Source organism: Rhodnius prolixus, unplaced genomic scaffold (assembly GCF_049639745.1).
Source record: "Rhodnius prolixus isolate KJV_2025 unplaced genomic scaffold, Rpr scaffold_6, whole genome shotgun sequence".
Taxonomy (NCBI): Eukaryota; Metazoa; Arthropoda; class Insecta; order Hemiptera; family Reduviidae; genus Rhodnius; species Rhodnius prolixus.
In genome coordinates, this window is record NW_027411634.1 from 35,238,900 (window position 1) to 35,256,258 (window position 17,359).

Genomic DNA, 17,359 nt, shown 5'->3' on the forward strand with positions numbered 1-17,359 from the left:
CTTAAAGGGACTACAGTAAATTACAAGTGAGAAATGAACAATTATTGTTTGATAATTTATTTTGTTATTAACTGTGTGTAACTTGTGCTCTCGTATCTTATGTAAGACGAATTGAAGATTCAAATTTTGTTCTAACTCTGTGTTTCATATTTTAACAGAACCACAACACTAACATTGTCTTTTCCTATTTTAACGTGATTACTCAGAACAAAGGGCAACATAAAGGTAAATCAGAAGAATAATTTGGAACAGAGTTAAAATAAAGTGCCTATTTATTTATGAAGATGTAATTTACATTTTATCATAAGAATAACAAAAACATTTCTATGAATAAACTGGCCGCAAAAGGGTCTGTGACATTTAATAAATTCTAAAAAATATTAATGAAAAGTTAGAGCAGTAAAACTTAAATGATATCAATTAAGTATGAATGAATTGTTGGGAACTAGCTGATTTGTGTAGCTTTTGGTGTTAAATCAACCCTCGTACTTAACAGTTTTTGATAAGGAGATAAGTACTGAGTTTGCATCTATTATTTTCTTTTGGTAGCCCTTAGGAATTCAGCATTTCTAAAAAGTCTAGAACTTTCACATTCTCTTAAGAGTGTCCAGTTTTATTTAGCTGTAAGAGGACATTCTCCTAAGAGAATACAATATGGGAATCGTAACCAAGTAGTAGCTGCATGGTCCAAACATCCAACATTTCTGTTCTTTTATCTTACAACCAAATTAAGATAATACTCAAGGCAATCTCCTAAAGCTTAATTAAAATTTCCAAATAGAAGAAAATTTATTAAATAATATTACAATATGAGGAAGTCTTGCGTATTTACAGATGTTTTTCAGAAATAACTGATGATAAAACAAAATGGTTCTTTTATTCACAAAAAATAAAAATAAATTAATTTAAAAGAAAATATTAACTTTTAAAATACATTGCTTTTTACATTTATTGATCACTTCTATTTTGTTTTTGTTTGCTTTATAATAAATACTATCACAGAACTTTGAAATAACTAACAATTAAATACTGCGTCCTTATTAGTTATTATATATTTCATTATTCGTGTACACTAAAATTAAGTTTTATAAACCATCACTGCTTATGATCTTATCTTCATATAAATTCAAAACCTTCGTACTTATGGTTCTCAATTTTAGTGTCATTTAATAAGATCTGACCTTTGATTGTAAATGCAACTATAAATGTTTCAGTAAGATTTCCTACTTCTAAAGATTTTATTGCAACTATAATTTCATCCTTGGAATTTGGCAAAAATTTGAAACTGGAAAAACCACGTGTTGGAATCACAGAGCCAATGTCAACTATCTGTAACAGTTTATTGGATTGGATTATTTATTACATTACATTTATTATATGAAAAAATACTACTTCATGCAATTATTATCTTTGTTAATTGGTATGCGATGCGATTTTTGAACAAAAAATAATTATAATGTGAAATACACTGAAATGCCTAATAATAATAATAATAATAATAATAATGCGATGCGCCGAAAAAAAAAAAAATAAGAAGAAGAAGAAGAAAAGGGATTAGCTATGTGGTTAGCGTATTGGGTTCCCACGCGGAGGACCCGGGTTCGAATCCAGCTTTATAGAGCTGCTTTTTTTTCTTTCTTCTTACAGCTCACTTTCCGGTGATAGACAAGATTGACTGTAACGAGAGAACGCTGTCCGGAGGCCGGCAGTGCACTGAATAAAGCTTTGGGCGCCAATAACCTCAGATGTTGTCGCGCCTTAAATAATTTAAAAAAAATAAAATAATTATAATTATAAATAATCTTGTAATAAGAAGAGACAGAGAGAAAAACCCAGAATTCTTTATACAGGGTGAACCATTAAGTAATGTCCATAAGCCTACTGTGTGTAGTACATCTAAAGTGGAGTTCAATGACGTATTGGCCAACTTCATATTTTCCACGGTTCTTGAGTGACGTCACTTTAATTTTTTCTTCTAAAATCATTACTTTTTCCAATAAAAATATAATTATTCAGAAAGTTTTAGTCCGAATTCGATTTTGATGACACGGTTAGCAAGACAGATAAATTTTCTAAAAATTGATACCATTTTGAAGCATATGTTATTCTCCAAACAACCTCAATCTTCCACCGCATGATGGAAAAATAAAAGTAATCGAAATTTTTTTGAAAACTCATTAGACCCTTACGTGATCATTATCAGACCTAGGTGCTGGCACTTTTTTAAAAGTTTCCTTGTTTAATGGGCTAATAATGGGTATATCATTTTCCAGGATTCCTTTTATCTTCGTATGAGAAATTACGTTTGTTTTGCAAGAAAACATGTTCACGAGCACTCAAGAGTGTTAGTTATCAAGTTGTTTAATTCATTGAAAACTCTTTTAGATGGACCAGTAGTCAATTTTTAAAGTAAACTGTCTTAAAATAAGGAAGTCAAAGGTTACAAATAGCACTTAAAAAAAGAAGAAAAAAAAGGGTTAAGGTTTATTCACATTCTTTTCTTTTTCAACAGTGTAGTTGTGTGTGAAATTGTAATTTGGAGTAAATACAAACTATATGAATTTTCGTTTATAAAAATAGTACTTGTTTAAAATATTTCCTAACATTTTCTCAAATATTTCGGAGAGATCAGAAGTAATTTTTTTTTCTGGATTTCCTCATCCTTTACTTAGCGCATTGATTTTTCATATATTTTCATTATATTCACATCGTGTATTAAAAATTCTAGGCCTAAACCGTGCAATAGACAAGTAGTGATCTAGGCGTAACGTCTACGTTAGCGCCTGAATATCTATAACCTTGATTTGTCTAGCACTAGGAGATAGGAAGATACCAATGTGGATTTAGAAAAGAAAAATCAACATCAGACCAAATATTCTCACTAAGAATGATATTAGAAAAATGAAGAGAATATAATCTCCAAACCCACCATCTCTTCATAGATTTCAAGTCAGTTTATGACAGTGTCCAACGAGGAGAACTGTATCTCGCCCTGCTACAATTAAATATATCGTATTCCCAAAACTAGTACGCTTAATTAAGATGGCAATGAAAGATAGTGTGTATGCAGTGCGTATTAAAGGGTATCTTTCATCGGAATTACTTTGGGTCTTTTAGCATAATAAAGTTTTTGTATCAGTCGAGGAGCTGGCCCGACGCGACAACCCCCAAACTGGAGAACCTGGAGCTTTGATTTCAGGGTTCTCTCCCCCTAGACAAGTTGTCTTCACTACGGCAGTGAGCCTTGTCTTTCCATGCAGGAAGAAAGATGGAAGAAACGAAAGAGAAAGAAGATAGAGGATAAGGGAAACTCTGAGAACCACGGACGTAAATGTCTAAGGGGATCTCAGGGGTACTCTTTTAGTCGCCTCTTACGACAGAGTTTACTGTGGGTGTATCCTTAACCCTAACCCACTGCGGTCAGAGGTCATCGGAATTTAACAGCAATAAAGATCTAATGCAAGGAGATTCTCTATCCTGCCTACTTTTTAATCTCATTTTGGAATATGGAATGCGTGAAGGCAGAAATCCCGCTAGCCGGTTATATATTTCACAAGTCAGTCCAGATTTTAGCCTACGCTGATGGCGTGGATATAATTCCTTAATCTGGTTAGAGCGATTGGAAAAGTGGGACTACAAATAAATGCTGCCAAGAGCAAATATTTAAGAGCCGAAGGACCTGCAGATCAACCCGCGCACGTAACACTTGGAAATTATATGATTGAACAATTGATTATATGATTCATATACCTCGGAACCTTAATCTCTAGGGATAACGACGTATTCCTTGAAATAAAAAGAAGGAATATGTTGGCTAATAGTTGCTATTTTGGCTTCAATAAGCCCATGAGAAGCAACCTAATCTCAAAAAATACAAAAGTACTTCTCTATAAGACCCTGATTTATATTTTTGTTAATTTAATTTGTTAAAAGCGCGTCAACATCTGAGGTTAAAAACTTTACTTCATTTTTCTCAAAAATGTTACTTATGCTTAAAACGTGCACTGCTCGTGAAAAAACAATTGCATTATTATTAATTAGGTTTGTAGGTGTTTACCTTTCGAAAGGTAGTCCATGAATAGTGGTTATTTTAAAAATTGATGCAGAAATTTCTTAATAATTGCAAAAAATTGGCGTCAAAAGTTTTCAAAAAATAGTTCTGGTTTTGATTTTTCTGCATCAATTTTTAAAATAAGCACTATTCATGGAATACCTTTCGAAAAGTGTTTGTATGTGGATGTTTTTTCATGAGCAGTGCACGTTTTAAACGTATGTAATATTTTTGAGAAAAATGAAGTCAAAGTTTTTGGGGAAAAAAATAGAAAGTTGCTATTTCTTATGTTTGGGCCACAAAGTGAAACACTTGATATTATTATTTTGAAATATCAATTAGCTTATTTAAAAGGAAATTTAACCTTCTTTCTAATTGAAATTGCTTTAGCTTTAGTAATTTGAGAAATGTAAACAACTATTTTCTAAAAAGTAGTAATACCTTAAAAAGACAAAATTAAAAATATCTATAAAACGAAGCCGAATCGAGCCATAGTTTAATAGAATTTTTTGTTGTAAATGATGCCTAGAATCGCCTCTCGAAGTAACGGTAGTCTTATGCTGAACACCCTTTATATGCTAACATACTACTATTAAGTAACATACTATCTACCAAGTAATTGAATCTAAAATAAATTTTAGCTAATAATTGTTTTTGATTATATTTATTTAGTTATTTTTTTAGCAATTGAATAAGGTGACCACGTTTGGTTGTGCCCTACAGTGCTCATAATAGCACATATTATTATCACTCTATTTTACCCAGATTTTACTGTTATTTTTGTTTAATAAATACCCGAGACATTTTTAAAAAATATTGAATAATTTGCACATGTAACGCTAATTTAAATAAGTAATAATATGGCAATTAAAACAGATTTTTGTTAAATAATTGAGAACACTTAACGGTATCTTATCACTTTACAAGGTTACTAGACTAATATAAATAAAGTTGATTTATTTCACTTTATTGTCACACGGGTTCTGTGTAGGTAATTGAAGTGCGTAATATTTGGACGAGCAAATCTTTTACTTGCCTTAATGTTAAAATAGTACATATTAATGAGTTTTAAACTTTTGTGCAATAAAAAAAAATTACAACTTCTCAATTAATAATTGATACATGTGGCGATCCATAAAAAGAAATAGCACATATTATTCAATGAGCAAGTACTAGATCATTCTGTATCTGCGTAACTGAACCATTTTTCCACGAATTTAAAATTTATATACATTTATTTTGGGGGTGAGATAGAGATCTAAGTTAGGCGTCACGGTAGCCAAGCGGTTATAGGCGAGACCTGCAAAGCTAATATGCATTGTGGTACTGGGTTCGATTCCCGGTCTTAGGCCTTGGATTTTATTTATTAGTTAATAAAAGAAATTTATAGTCAAGTATGTTTGCTAGTCGCCTCCGTCCACGATACCTAATTGGTAGTTGGACGTTAAGCCCCGCCTGAAAAAATAGGCGTTTACTTTACTTACCACTTTTTTAGAGATCCAAGTCTTTACGACCCAAAAAAAAGCAGTGCTAAAATTAGAAGTTTGTGGCCCACAAAAATGAAATCTTTATATTTAATACCTTGATATATTTAAAGTTTTCACTTGCAATCAAAAGTTTATTTGTTCCCATTTCTTCATCTGTCTTTTCATTATAAATATAAGAAGACATTCGTCTTGGCAGGAAAAACCACTTTTTGTGAATGTCACTCCAAACTCCAGCCTCATGCCACATATATCCTAGGGTGAAATAAAACGTTTCCATGCTAATGAAATATACATTTTAATAGTAAACTATACTAATTTGAAATGTACCTGGGAAAGTGATTCCAAATGGCTTTCTTAAAGCTATATAATTATTTCTCCACGGTATATCGGTCACTTCGCCAAATCTGCTAATTTTTTTTACCCACATCGGATTGTTATTCACAAATTCTCCTTGTGGTGTAGTCCATTCCTTTCCCACACTTCCAACGAACAGATGTTCATCTTTTACTGTAGCCCATTCTGACTTGAAACCTTTAAAAATAATTGCATTGTGAATATTCCAGGACAGAATATAATTTCATACTTTATTTTTCGTAATACCTTCTTTTCTTAGTTATTTAGATATATATAATAATAATAATAATAACAGAAGCTCGAAGCATAGAATGAGTAGTATTAGTTTAACTGCACTTGTTTAAACTTAAAAATCTATAATCGCAGAAAATTAACGAAATCAGAGAAATTAATAAATACCTTTGCCGATTTTTCCAGGTCCGTCCAACAGTACCACCCAAGGATACACATTTTCATTTTCAATTACATAAATTATTCCAGTACGATCATCAGCAGAAAGTAATTTACCATCGAATGTAACTAACTCAGAAAGCTCCATGCCTCTTCCAGAGTAACTATACTTAGATTTTAACATTTTAGGTTCAGCTTCATCCCACTTAACACTAACCGTTTGTGACTTACTGTTCCATGTTAAGGTTCCTTTCTTATACCGACTTCTCCATGTATTTGACTCGTGTTTGCTCAGCGACGAATGATCCATATCACTTATGACCCCTATTTTGAAAATAGTTTCATCACCGGTTGCCACTGGCTTGGTTACAGGATAAGTTGTATTATATGGGCGTATTGCTTTCACTGGAATTAGATAATCGCTATTGACTAAATCAGAGGTAAGTTTATCATTTTCAGAAATTTCGTTAAAATTACTACTGTCACTAGATCGGAATGTAGTCAACAAAAACAGCGCACTAATAATTGCTACTACTGTTAAGCACTGGGTTTGTATTTTTAACGTTCTTTTTGCAACTCTGTACGAAGGTGGTGTCCTTATGGCTTTCCTCCAGTCCTTTAGAGCCATAAACATTTCTCCCTCTTCAATGTTACTGTACATTAATTACTGGTTCTGAGAGCTTATAAACGATAACATGACTACGCAAACTTGAAAACACTGCCACACAATTTCTTTAGAAGATAAAATTACCTACAACAAGCTGTAGGTACATGTTTTTAAAATAATATTTTTGAATAAATCCTCAAAAAAACCTTTCGTGCACCAAAAAAAAAAAATATTGAAATTAATTTTAGATTATAATATAATTTAAAGGGAAGAAAAATTGTTTTAAATTATGAAATAACCTACATTGTACCTTCCTTTCCATATTGATAGCTCTTGAATCTAGTTCCGGACACCGAACACGTATGTGGGGCAAGACAAGCAATGTCGTAACTTAAAGTCCCTCTTTTTCTTCTTGGAAAGTATAAAGTGAGAATCATATTCTAGCTTATAGTGAAAGAAATCTCTAGTTGAACTTTAACTAAACAATTGAACATTAGCATTAATGTGAAATTAATTATGAAGCAATATAAATGGTAAAAAAATTCTAAACATTTTTAAATTTATACTTTCCTAATAATTATTTTAATAGGTATTCAATAAATAACCAGACCTCTAAATTCAAAGCAATTTAAACTCAATAAATCTGTGTTCTCCCCATCCCAGAAAAATTAAGTAAGTGATTTAACGTACAGATTACGAAACCAGAATAAGTAGTAGCAAGTTGAAAGCTTGTTTTTTTTTTATTGAATCTACATAATTTTGTGGAAAATCCATTTGCTACTGGCAAGTCGGTTAATCTCAGTTACGAATGTTTGAATTTTTGTTTTAAATTCAATTATTAGTTGAATAAATGTTTGCTTCATTGATTTATAATACAGCCTATTTTTTTCTTTTAATTAAGAATAATGAATAAATGCTTTCGTCCTCTTAATAAATTGTGAAACAATTAAAGTGGAGTAAGCATGCTGTCTTAAACATTGAAACAAAAAAACTTATTCAAGAAATATCTACTCTAACATTCTGATAAGATGAAAGCACGGCACACCAGCACAGTAATTTTCTAACCAGGGAAGGTAATGCATACTGCGTATGGGTTATAAAATCTCTTCTTGAATGTAAATTATTCGAGGATCCTGTCAGATGCTTGTTTATATTCCAAGCCGTTCGTAATTAATCAATCACAATTTACAACAATGTAAACACTGTCAGGAAATATATGTACATCTTTGTGTCACTCATTATTTTACATGATTTTAAAGTAACAATTTTTATGTAGTTGTGTCATAGACTTCGTTGAAATTGGATATTATGGATGATTTAAGGCTAATTGATTTTGATTGGAATATTCAGGTTTTATTGATTTTTTATTTTCAAAATAGTCTATATCTTGTCTTTTAATTGTTTAAGTTTAGTTGTTAACGTTTTGTTTGTTTTTTTAATTTACAGTTTGTCCTAGGCAGTAGTGCTCTTAGCACTATAGAAGAACCGCTTTTACAGTTATCATTTCACTTATGTGATACCCTGAAATTTCAGTTCTGCAAAGCAGAGGAAATAAAAGACACATTCAACATAGAAATAACGCAGAAAGATCTCGATAACTTTATAAATATGTTATCAAACGCTGTAAGTTAAATTGTAATGTAAACATTGTTATCTAATTTGTGAAAATTTATATAACTTTGTGTAAAAAAGAACGAAACATTAAAAATATTGTGTAAATTCTAGTTCCAAAATAAAAACACTGGAGAAGCTATTTTAACTCTTTCGGCAGCCCTTTTTTCATGATTGTAATAAAAAGAACAAATTTTTTGTTTTGTTGTTTCTTAATAGGGCAACTTCAGTAATGTAAACAGTTAATTCTTTTAGCAAAGTGTCTAAAATTCGAATGGTAAAATCAAAATTTGTTTTGTTTACAAAATATTTTTCGTATTCATATATTTTTTTTGAATTTGGAACAATTGAAAATTTGAAATTTGGTTATAAATTCTTTTCTCTTTTATAGACAGTGAAGTTTTGTGAGTGTAGGAGATGCATTTCATTGTTCTAAGTTTTGTATACTTAATAGAACTACATAAGTATCGATTAATAAACATGATGGATTTTTTAAAATTGTCGCTGGGCTTAGACGACCGTCATATGTATATTTGCATAAATTTAAAATGAATTGTGAGTCAGAGTATTAAAAAATAGGTTTAAGAAAGAAATATTTTTTTTAAGTCTAAAAAAAGCATCATATAGGCTACTTGAGTTTTACTTGTACAACGCATGTATAAATGAAATAAGTTTTATGAAATTGTATTCTTTGTTCTGAATAATTATATTTATCTTGTTCTACTTTTCTGAAATCTTGTAAAACTTTTTTCTTTATTTTGATTTTTCAAAAGTGATGTTTTGTTAGGATGGTTGCTATAGTGATTCAACTTAACATTACAGATTTTATAAACAGAAGTTATTCTTTGTATTGTTGGACGTCTTGAGATTAAAATGTCTTACAGAGATTTAAGAAGTAATTCTATGGAAGTAATTATATATTTTCCAATAATTAAAATATATATATATAATGGTAAAATATTTCAGATTTTACCGAGATGATGAGAACTTTGGGATTTCCCCGGTTAATTTCTTTGGAAAACTTTCGTATACCAAATTTCACATTAATTGCTGATATTCTAATTTGGCTAGTAAAAAGATTTGATCCAGACGCTGATATTCATGACAGTTACACTACAGAAGAAGACAGAATACTTTTAATTAGAACTGCTGCAGAATTTATGGTAAACTACATTCTTGACTTAATAGGAATTTAAACTAGTTTATTGAATTAAACAATATTAACTTGGTTTCAAGGCGGTGAAAGCTAATGTCATGTTTAATACCAAAAGACTGTATCAAGCTGATGGATATGCTGTCAAAGAGTTATTAAAGATAACAACGCTATTATATAATGCACTTCTGGCCAATAATAAAGATTCTAACTGGTTACCATCTTTTAATTCAGATATTTCAACTTATGTGAGTAAACTCTGTTTAATTTTTGTTACTACACTTCTCTTAAAAAGCAAATGTGGATGTAATTTAATGCAGTTAATAAAGCCATATCGTTAAAAGGCAAAAGTTATCTATGTAAATCTGCTATAAATGAAAGAACGGCTTCGTTCTTTGGAGTAACGCTAACAAAATTATTTTGTGGTAAAATCTCCTCAAATTTATTCATTAAGGATAGCAAGCTAAAATCTATTTTTCAAAATGTTCAGTCTAAATAATTTTCGAACTTACCAAAGACTAATTTAATAATAGTGTTCCAAAATATATTAGGCGTCTCCAAATTTTTTTATTTCAAAAAATTTGAATTTAGCTTTTAAACTCAGTTAATTACCGGAACATATCTTTTGTTCCTTTTAGGGTTCAGTATGTGTACACTAATTTTATAGAGGTCTGCAAAATCAAGGTAGTGAAAAGATTTCTGAAAGCTGTGGGTGTATTTTTGTATCAGTGTTGTGTATTTTCGTTGAGATACACGCCGGGTCTAGATTCCTATAGATGGTCCTTAATTATTGTGCATATTACAGTTGCCTCATTTGTAGAGATTTGTAAAAAGTTGGTAACTAAACTAAAAATTAATAAAATTTCCTCAACTACTTGGTCCGTTATGCGAATTATAACATAAGAACTATTTACGAAACGTGAATTTACAGAAAATACAACCAATATTAACCATTTATCAATTATTATTATAGATTCAAGATTTAAAAATGTCCAGAGATTTAGCATCACAAGTGACCATCAAAGGGGCATCAATATTTGAACTGTTGAGAAAAGAAGTAGACCTTCGGGTAATTACACATTTATAAATTAGTAGTGTAGCGTTACAGATCTCTGTTACTTGTTCACAAATAAAATAAAAATTATTGATGACATGATTATTGCAGGATATTAGAAATTCGAGTATAAGTACATTAATTGAAATGAATCGTATTGAGTCAGCGGTAAAAGAGGCAGTAGAATTTGCTAAGACCAGTATTGCTAATACAAAGTCACTTATAGAAAATGTTTCGGCGACCGAAAGTAGCCTGGATGCAAAAATTGAAAAGAAACAAGTTGAGTTAGAAAGAAATCAAAAACGATTACAGACGTTGAAGAAAGTCAGGTACATTTCTTATTTTTATTGATTTTTCAGTTATTCTGTCTTAATCAGTTGATTTTAAACTGGCGACACCTAAATATTGCCTGAATAGATTATATAAATCCAGCTACCTCTTTTCTGGAAGTCACTGACTTTCAATCCTCCTTTCAGTCGTCAGGTGCTCAGCTGTTTGAGCAGCGTTACCCTGAACTTGCAGGCAGACGATGCTATCAAGTTGAACCCGTGCAGAATGCCTTGAATTTACCATAACCCAAACTGTATAAGAATGTTGCTTATATTTTAAAAATTGAAATACTTAAATCAGAATGATTTGTTTTCGTATGGTGCTTTTTAATTCGGAATGCGGGAAATGTTCTTAATCATCAGACAGGTTTTTGTCCTTCGACGCTTCTTTGTCAATTAAGTTAGCCCTTTCATTTGTCTAATCCAACCTTAACCCATCTGAAAGCCACTCTATGTCCACGAGAGAATGTGATTTTAACCTGAAAGAAACAAGTTTAAATTAAATGATAATCCATTTTAGGGCTCTATCGTGCTTTGCACCGCCTTATTATCAGTGCAATATTTCTTTATTTACGCTTCGCTGTATGAATTAAAGATTTTTTTTTCCAGACCTGCATTTTTAGAAGAATTTGAAAAACTTGAAGCAGAATTACAAACTCTTTATCAAGAATATGTAACACGAACTAGATGTATTTCCTACTTGGAACAGCAGCATGAGGAGGCCACTTTGATTGAACAAGAGAGAATGCAACAAAGACAGGTTTTACTTTAACTAACCCAATTAATAATAAAACGACTTAATTTGAATTTATTCCGTTAGCGTTAAAGTAGATATCAGTGGATTTTGGAAAGTGGTCTCGGACGACCAGGTTGGTTCGATCTTTGCAAGCTTTTGCTCTTTCAAAATATACGCTTTAAAAATTATTTTTTTTATATTCTTAGAGAGAAACTAAAAAAATGGTCGAGGAAATGCAGCAAGCGGATGCAAGAAATTTAATTGAAAGCGATATACTGAATTTAGAAGGAGGACAGAGTAATCATGGTTATCAAGAATCCAACAAGCCTGCTCCTGTGACCAGGCGTCTTCGTACAGCTACCGCCGCAAGTAAGTAAGAACTTGGAAGCCTTTCTATTTAACATCCACTTTAGATTAGAGTTGTAAGTAATAGTTTTTATTGCGACCCAAAAAAGCTAATGTTACTCAAGGTAGTTGCTTTGTTTGTTTAATTGTACGTAATCGTTTGTAAACTGTGCAATGTGTAAATTTGAGTTTGTCGTGATGAGCTCAAGTTTTGCTCATGGTTTTGCCAATCCCACATAAGATTTTTATCATTGGGTTTTATGTTTTGAGGAGTGAATAAGCATGTATTCCTATATTTTAGATGTTTAGCTGGGCCACTTCCCTACTGGGATATTTATTTCTTCTTCTTCTCTAAGGCTCAATAGTCCTTAAAAGGACCAAGGCCTCCACCACTACCCTCTGCCATTCCTCCCTTTCTTGGGCTCTCGTCCTCCACCTTCTTACGCCCATCGCCCGCAGATCCTTCTCCACCTGGTCAATCCATCTATTTGATGGGCGGCCCCTGAGCCTCCTGCCACCAGGCTTGCCCTCCAGCGCCATTTTTCGCCCGCGGCTGCGATCCATCCTCATTAGATGGCCAGCCCTCACGTCGGCTCCGAAATTATTGTCCTCAGTCAGTACCGCACCCAGATTCTTAAAGGCCTCCACGCGTTCATAGACCTTGTCCTCTACTTGCAGACTGCCTTGTCTCTCTCCATGTTCCCTTGATGTCTCTAAAAACTGAGTTTTATGTTCGTTTACATGGAGCCCCATCTTTTTAGCCGCATCCACGCACTCTTTCATGTCAGCACGACGTCGTCTGCATAGGCGAGGATCTGGCATAGCCGGTTGTAGATATTACCTCCGGGGTTGATTGTTACGCTTCTAACTATCATCTCCATTACGAGATTAAATAAAGTAGGTGACAGAGGATCTCCCTGTCGTAGCCCATTTGCCACCGAGAAGCTTCTAGATCTGGCACCGTGGGCATTGTCAGCACTTCGAGTTTGCCAATGTCATGATTGTCAGGTTGATTAGCTTCTTGGGGATTCCAAACAGCGTCATCATCCTGAACAGCTTATCTCGATGCACACTGTCGTAAGCCTGCTGCAGATCGATGAAGATGTTATATAACTTGATGTTATACTCTCGGCATTTTTCAAAATTCATTCGGAGGGTGAATATGTGGTCCGTGGTGGATCTGTCACCTCTGAATCCACTTTGGTAATCCCCCAGTACCTTTTCAGTCCAGCAAGTTAGCCTATTATTGATAATTTTGGCCATCACTTTGTAAACAATGCTTAAAAGCGCAATTTCCCGATAATTCTTACACTCCAGCCTGTCGCCTTTCTTATATATCGGGCAGATTACAGCTGTGGACCATTCTTCTGGCATTTTTTCCTGCATCCAGATGTCCCAAAAGAGTCTATATACTTCTTCTCGAAAGATGTCACCACCAGATTTCAATAATTCAGCTGATATATTATCAATGCCAGGGCTCTTAAATTGTTTTAATTTATATTTATTTGCTTTTTTTTTGCTCTAAACATTAACCATAGAACCATGGCCATTGTTTCATGGCCTAAAAAACACAAACATCCTATTGGCCTCTGCATCTCCTTAATGCTTTTAATGCTCCAATTCTCAGTATTTTGGTGGAAAAAACCAGCCGTATCTATTTGAATGTCCATGCATTTTTAATGAATTGTTCACAAACAACTTTCCCTTCTTTCTTTTCAGTAATTTCCACGAGATAAGGATGTCCTGAGCGATGAAGGAAAATGAACGTCTTCATGGAAATAATGCAATGTGTGTGTGTGTTTTAAATATTAATAACTAATTCAATTCAATAAACACTGCATTATTTCCATGAACAAAGTATATTACTGTTTCCATGAAAAAAGTATATTATTGTTTCTATGAATATATGCGCTAAATCAGCGTAGAAAGCAAGATCTCTATTTCGCGCCAATCTAAATTTTAATTGTATTCCTTCTTATCAGTTAATAAATGTAGCGCTTCTGGATTCATTGTACCTTAAATACTGCAGGCATAACAAGAAAATTTCTGTTAGAAATTTTATATTTATCTCCTGCGTAAAAAGTAAATGATTAATTTTTCCATCCTCTCCGCTTCCCTAATCACACTGTTAATTACGTGGATGCGGATTCGTGAGGTCGTGAATTAATGATTTTCATGAATAATCATAAATATTAAAATGCGAACTGGAGTATTCTAATTTCTGGATCAAGTCAATCTTTCGGCTACATATTTGAAGGCTGAGTACGCTTTTATATATTTAATATCTTCAAATATTGAGGCTTAAGCAGAGGTCACAATAAGAAGTTTTGTCTACTTAGAACTCCAAAACAGATATTTTCGTCCTGCTCTTTAATATTTCGGATGCATGTAGTTTTGTTAGTAATGTTAAGAAGTTATTGATCCATTAATTCTGGAAGGATAAAAGATTTTGTTCATGAGGGAGCCTCATTACTGCGACATCATGGGCCTGGCCAAAAGGCTAGCGAAAGAAGTTTACCGGTTTCCACTGTCGGAATTTCCAGCCTCGATTTACCGGGTTTAGAGAAAGTAAAAAGTAAATTGTGTCTGAAAAATCAATGATAAATAGACCTTATTATTTTTTTTAAATTTACCATATTGAACTTTATTTCAGAACCACGATTGACAACTGGGAAGAAAAGAGTATTTGGAAGCATGAATGTAGCTGAAGATGATAGTAACAGTTTAGATTCAGATTCAGACCTCCTTCTTGATGATGATGGAGACAATTCAGATCTTTTCGGCAGTGGTGATGATATAGAAGGTCTGCCTTTAGAATCCAATCGTTCTGAACAAACTGATGATGATTTCTAATACATCTAAAAAAAAATGTTTGTTTATTTCGATAGGTATTTTATTAGCAATTATGTAAATTTTAAATATAAATTAAGGATTTCTAGCTAATGTAAAATGAATTTATATTGACATTGGTTTATCATTCAAATGCGATAAATTAGTGGAATAGCTTCTATTTTTGTATTTGTAAATTTAGCTGTTGTTAATTAAAACATGGAGAAATCAATTTAAGAATTACTTTTGGAATAAAAACTGCGTGTTTACAAAATCTCTTCCTCTTCATTTCTTTTTCTAAGGTTTTCACTCATTTTATATGAAACAATTGATTTAACTATCTTCTTTAATTAGGTTAAAAAAGTTATTGCTAAAACATAACATTCAGATCAGATGAGTGTTGGGATGGCTGAAACTAAATTCACCCCGACCTGAATATTGTGACTCCTATAGATATCAGCAAAGTTTTTTACCTGGTTCGCTATCTGAATATATATTTAATTTACAGTTAATTTTAATTTGACGTTTTATATGGTTCATTGCTCCCAGCCTATTGGTAAATTTTGTAAGTATGAATGGTCTGTATGAATGTGTGATTATGAAACTCTCCATCAAAATCGAAAAATCATATTAAAGTGTACTTCTATTTGGGTTTTCTATGGGATGCGACAGAAAGCTAGAGATCAAAATCCTGCCTCCGGAGAACCACTGTTGATTTTTGTTACTCGCTATTTTCATAGTTTCTGTAAAAAATTTCTTTTTTTTTTAATTTATTTAGTAATTTACAATCTGTTTAAATATATATAATAAGTAAACTAAAAGGTAGATGAGATATTTTGATGCGTGAAGAGCAGGAGTAGCACTTGCTATTTGGACTTGCCCAGCGTTAGCATTCTCTACAGGAAGCCGATTATGATAGTTGATGGTTTTCAGATTTCAAGGAGGTCTCGAGGCCATTGGCGATTCATTCGGCGTGGTGGATCGTGAGAGGAGGCGAGATACTGTTCAAGAGGATTAGAGCATGTAGAGAAAACAGTACGGAACTTGTGATATTTTATCTTGGCAAATTGTACAAATGGGATGTTGAGGTCGTTACGGATAGTTAAGTTAGTCAAGTAGAAAGGAGCGTCAGCTATCTGTCTGAATAGTTGTGATTAAAATGTTTGTAGAGAACGAATGTTTGTAGGTTTGACTGAACCCCACAGTCCGTAAACTTACATAGGTTTAAGGATAGTGTTATGTGTCAACCGCTTGAGTTCTATAGGTTTTTTTTAAATGTGTTTTGTTGGCTCCCATCAAACTATATTATAGCTGCCTTTAGCATATAGTATACAGGCTTATGTATACGTTTTTCTTATTAGTAGAACTTAGCCTTTGATAATATCGTGCTTATGATGCTGGTGAGAGTAAAGAGAGTTTTGAGAAGTAAATGCTGGTGGAAATACTATTCTTTCGAACTAAAAGGGAGTTTCAAGTATTGATAAAAAAAATGATGAAAATCTCGTAGTGCCCTTAAACCACGGTCTCTAAGTAATTTCTGTATAAATATTTTGTAGAAGTTACTTTTATTGTTGAATCAATACTTTAAATCTTCTATTTCTTTACTATCAGTAGCCTCCCTGGCTAGCATGTCTAATTTTTTGTATACTTCAAGTTTGCGATCCTGTTGTCCAAAGAAACTGTACTGTTAACCACTTCTTCTTTCAGGGTAGCAACTATTTCTACAATTTCTACTATATATGTTGTCAAAATGTATATCTAGGACAGCCGATTTATTATTACTTTTTGGCTGTCACTTATAGTTGTATTTGTTTTGCGACTATGTGCGAATGTATTTTACTGCCTTTAATTTTGTAACCAATTCAGCCATCTAGCTGTAATGCCATAAGTAGGAACAGGGTAGTACCGCAGACCCTATTTAGTTATTTTTTCGTACCGTACGTGAAAACCAGATATAGTTTTTGGAATGATTCCTGAGTGCTATTTTTGAATTTATGATAATTTTACGGTTTTACTTTATCTGTTCCTATAATTGAAGAACTTGACATACGAAAAAAATCATAATTTTTTATTGTCCTAGGACTAAGATGCTTCAATGTCCCAATGAGTTTATTAAATCGTATCAAATTGTATCATTGAAAATGTTTTATGGGATAGTGATTTGGTGATAAAGGTAACTTAACATAGCCGCTTGTGGGGGGAGGGGAGGATTGAAACCTATAAAAGGTAGTACGTATAACCTCTTTCTTTTTAGGTTTAAAAAAAAAACTTTTTCAATGCTTACACATTTTCGTAAAAATCAGAGTATTCTATTTTTTTTTTTTGTGCTGACTACACTTATCATTCTATAACTTAAAACAAATAATGTTGATGACGATAAATATAGAAATTTTGGGTAAATTAAATCAGGAGT

General features: G+C 32.5%; 2 protein-coding genes across 8 annotated transcripts; one reads left to right on the plus strand and one right to left on the minus strand.

Moving 5' to 3' along the window:
• Positions 1 to 764: 764 nt before the first annotated feature.
• On the minus strand, positions 765 to 6,943 carry LOC141461241 (apyrase-like). Its single transcript, XM_074142087.1, has 4 exons — positions 6,292 to 6,943; positions 5,866 to 6,069; positions 5,633 to 5,790; positions 765 to 1,329 (listed from the first exon to the last, which is right to left on the minus strand). Exons 1-4 carry the CDS (start codon positions 6,941 to 6,943, stop codon positions 1,117 to 1,119), a joined length of 1,227 nt encoding a protein of 408 aa, XP_073998188.1. The 3' UTR covers positions 765 to 1,116.
• Positions 6,582 to 15,164, plus strand: Cluap1 (clusterin associated protein 1). 7 transcript variants are annotated; one of them, XM_074142089.1, is made up of 10 exons: positions 7,486 to 8,239; positions 8,336 to 8,512; positions 8,892 to 9,395; positions 9,467 to 9,663; positions 9,737 to 9,901; positions 10,627 to 10,722; positions 10,819 to 11,036; positions 11,646 to 11,796; positions 11,979 to 12,141; positions 14,771 to 15,164. In XM_074142089.1, exons 3-10 carry the CDS (start codon positions 9,374 to 9,376, stop codon positions 14,968 to 14,970), a joined length of 1,212 nt encoding a protein of 403 aa, XP_073998190.1. In that variant the 5' UTR covers positions 7,486 to 8,239; positions 8,336 to 8,512; positions 8,892 to 9,373; the 3' UTR covers positions 14,971 to 15,164. The 7 variants fall into 7 exon arrangements, with proteins under 7 accessions (XP_073998192.1, XP_073998191.1, XP_073998196.1 ...); XM_074142091.1 differs by lacking the exon at positions 7,486 to 8,239 and adding an exon at positions 6,582 to 6,722 and having other exon boundaries at positions 8,336 to 9,395; XM_074142090.1 differs by lacking the exon at positions 7,486 to 8,239 and adding an exon at positions 7,282 to 7,422 and having other exon boundaries at positions 8,336 to 9,395.
• Positions 15,165 to 17,359: the final 2,195 nt, after the last annotated feature.

Bases quoted from the DNA above. Each gene is read 5' to 3' on its own strand.
- LOC141461241 (XM_074142087.1), bottom strand. From the start codon at position 6,943: ATGTACAGTAACATTGAAGAGGGAGAAATGTTTATGGCTCTAAAGGAC. The intron at 6,070-6,291 runs GTATTTATTAAT...TTATTTTTAAAG, and splicing joins ACCTGGAAAAATCGGCAAAG to GTTTCAAGTCAGAATGGGCT. The intron at 5,791-5,865 runs GTACATTTCAAA...ATTTCACCCTAG, and splicing joins ATTTGGAATCACTTTCCCAG to GATATATGTGGCATGAGGCT.
- Cluap1 (XM_074142091.1), top strand. From the start codon at position 9,374: ATGTCTTACAGAGATTTAAGAA. The intron at 9,396-9,466 runs GTAATTCTATGG...AAAATATTTCAG, and splicing joins GTCTTACAGAGATTTAAGAA to ATTTTACCGAGATGATGAGA. The intron at 11,037-11,645 runs GTACATTTCTTA...TTTTTTTTCCAG, and splicing joins CAGACGTTGAAGAAAGTCAG to ACCTGCATTTTTAGAAGAAT.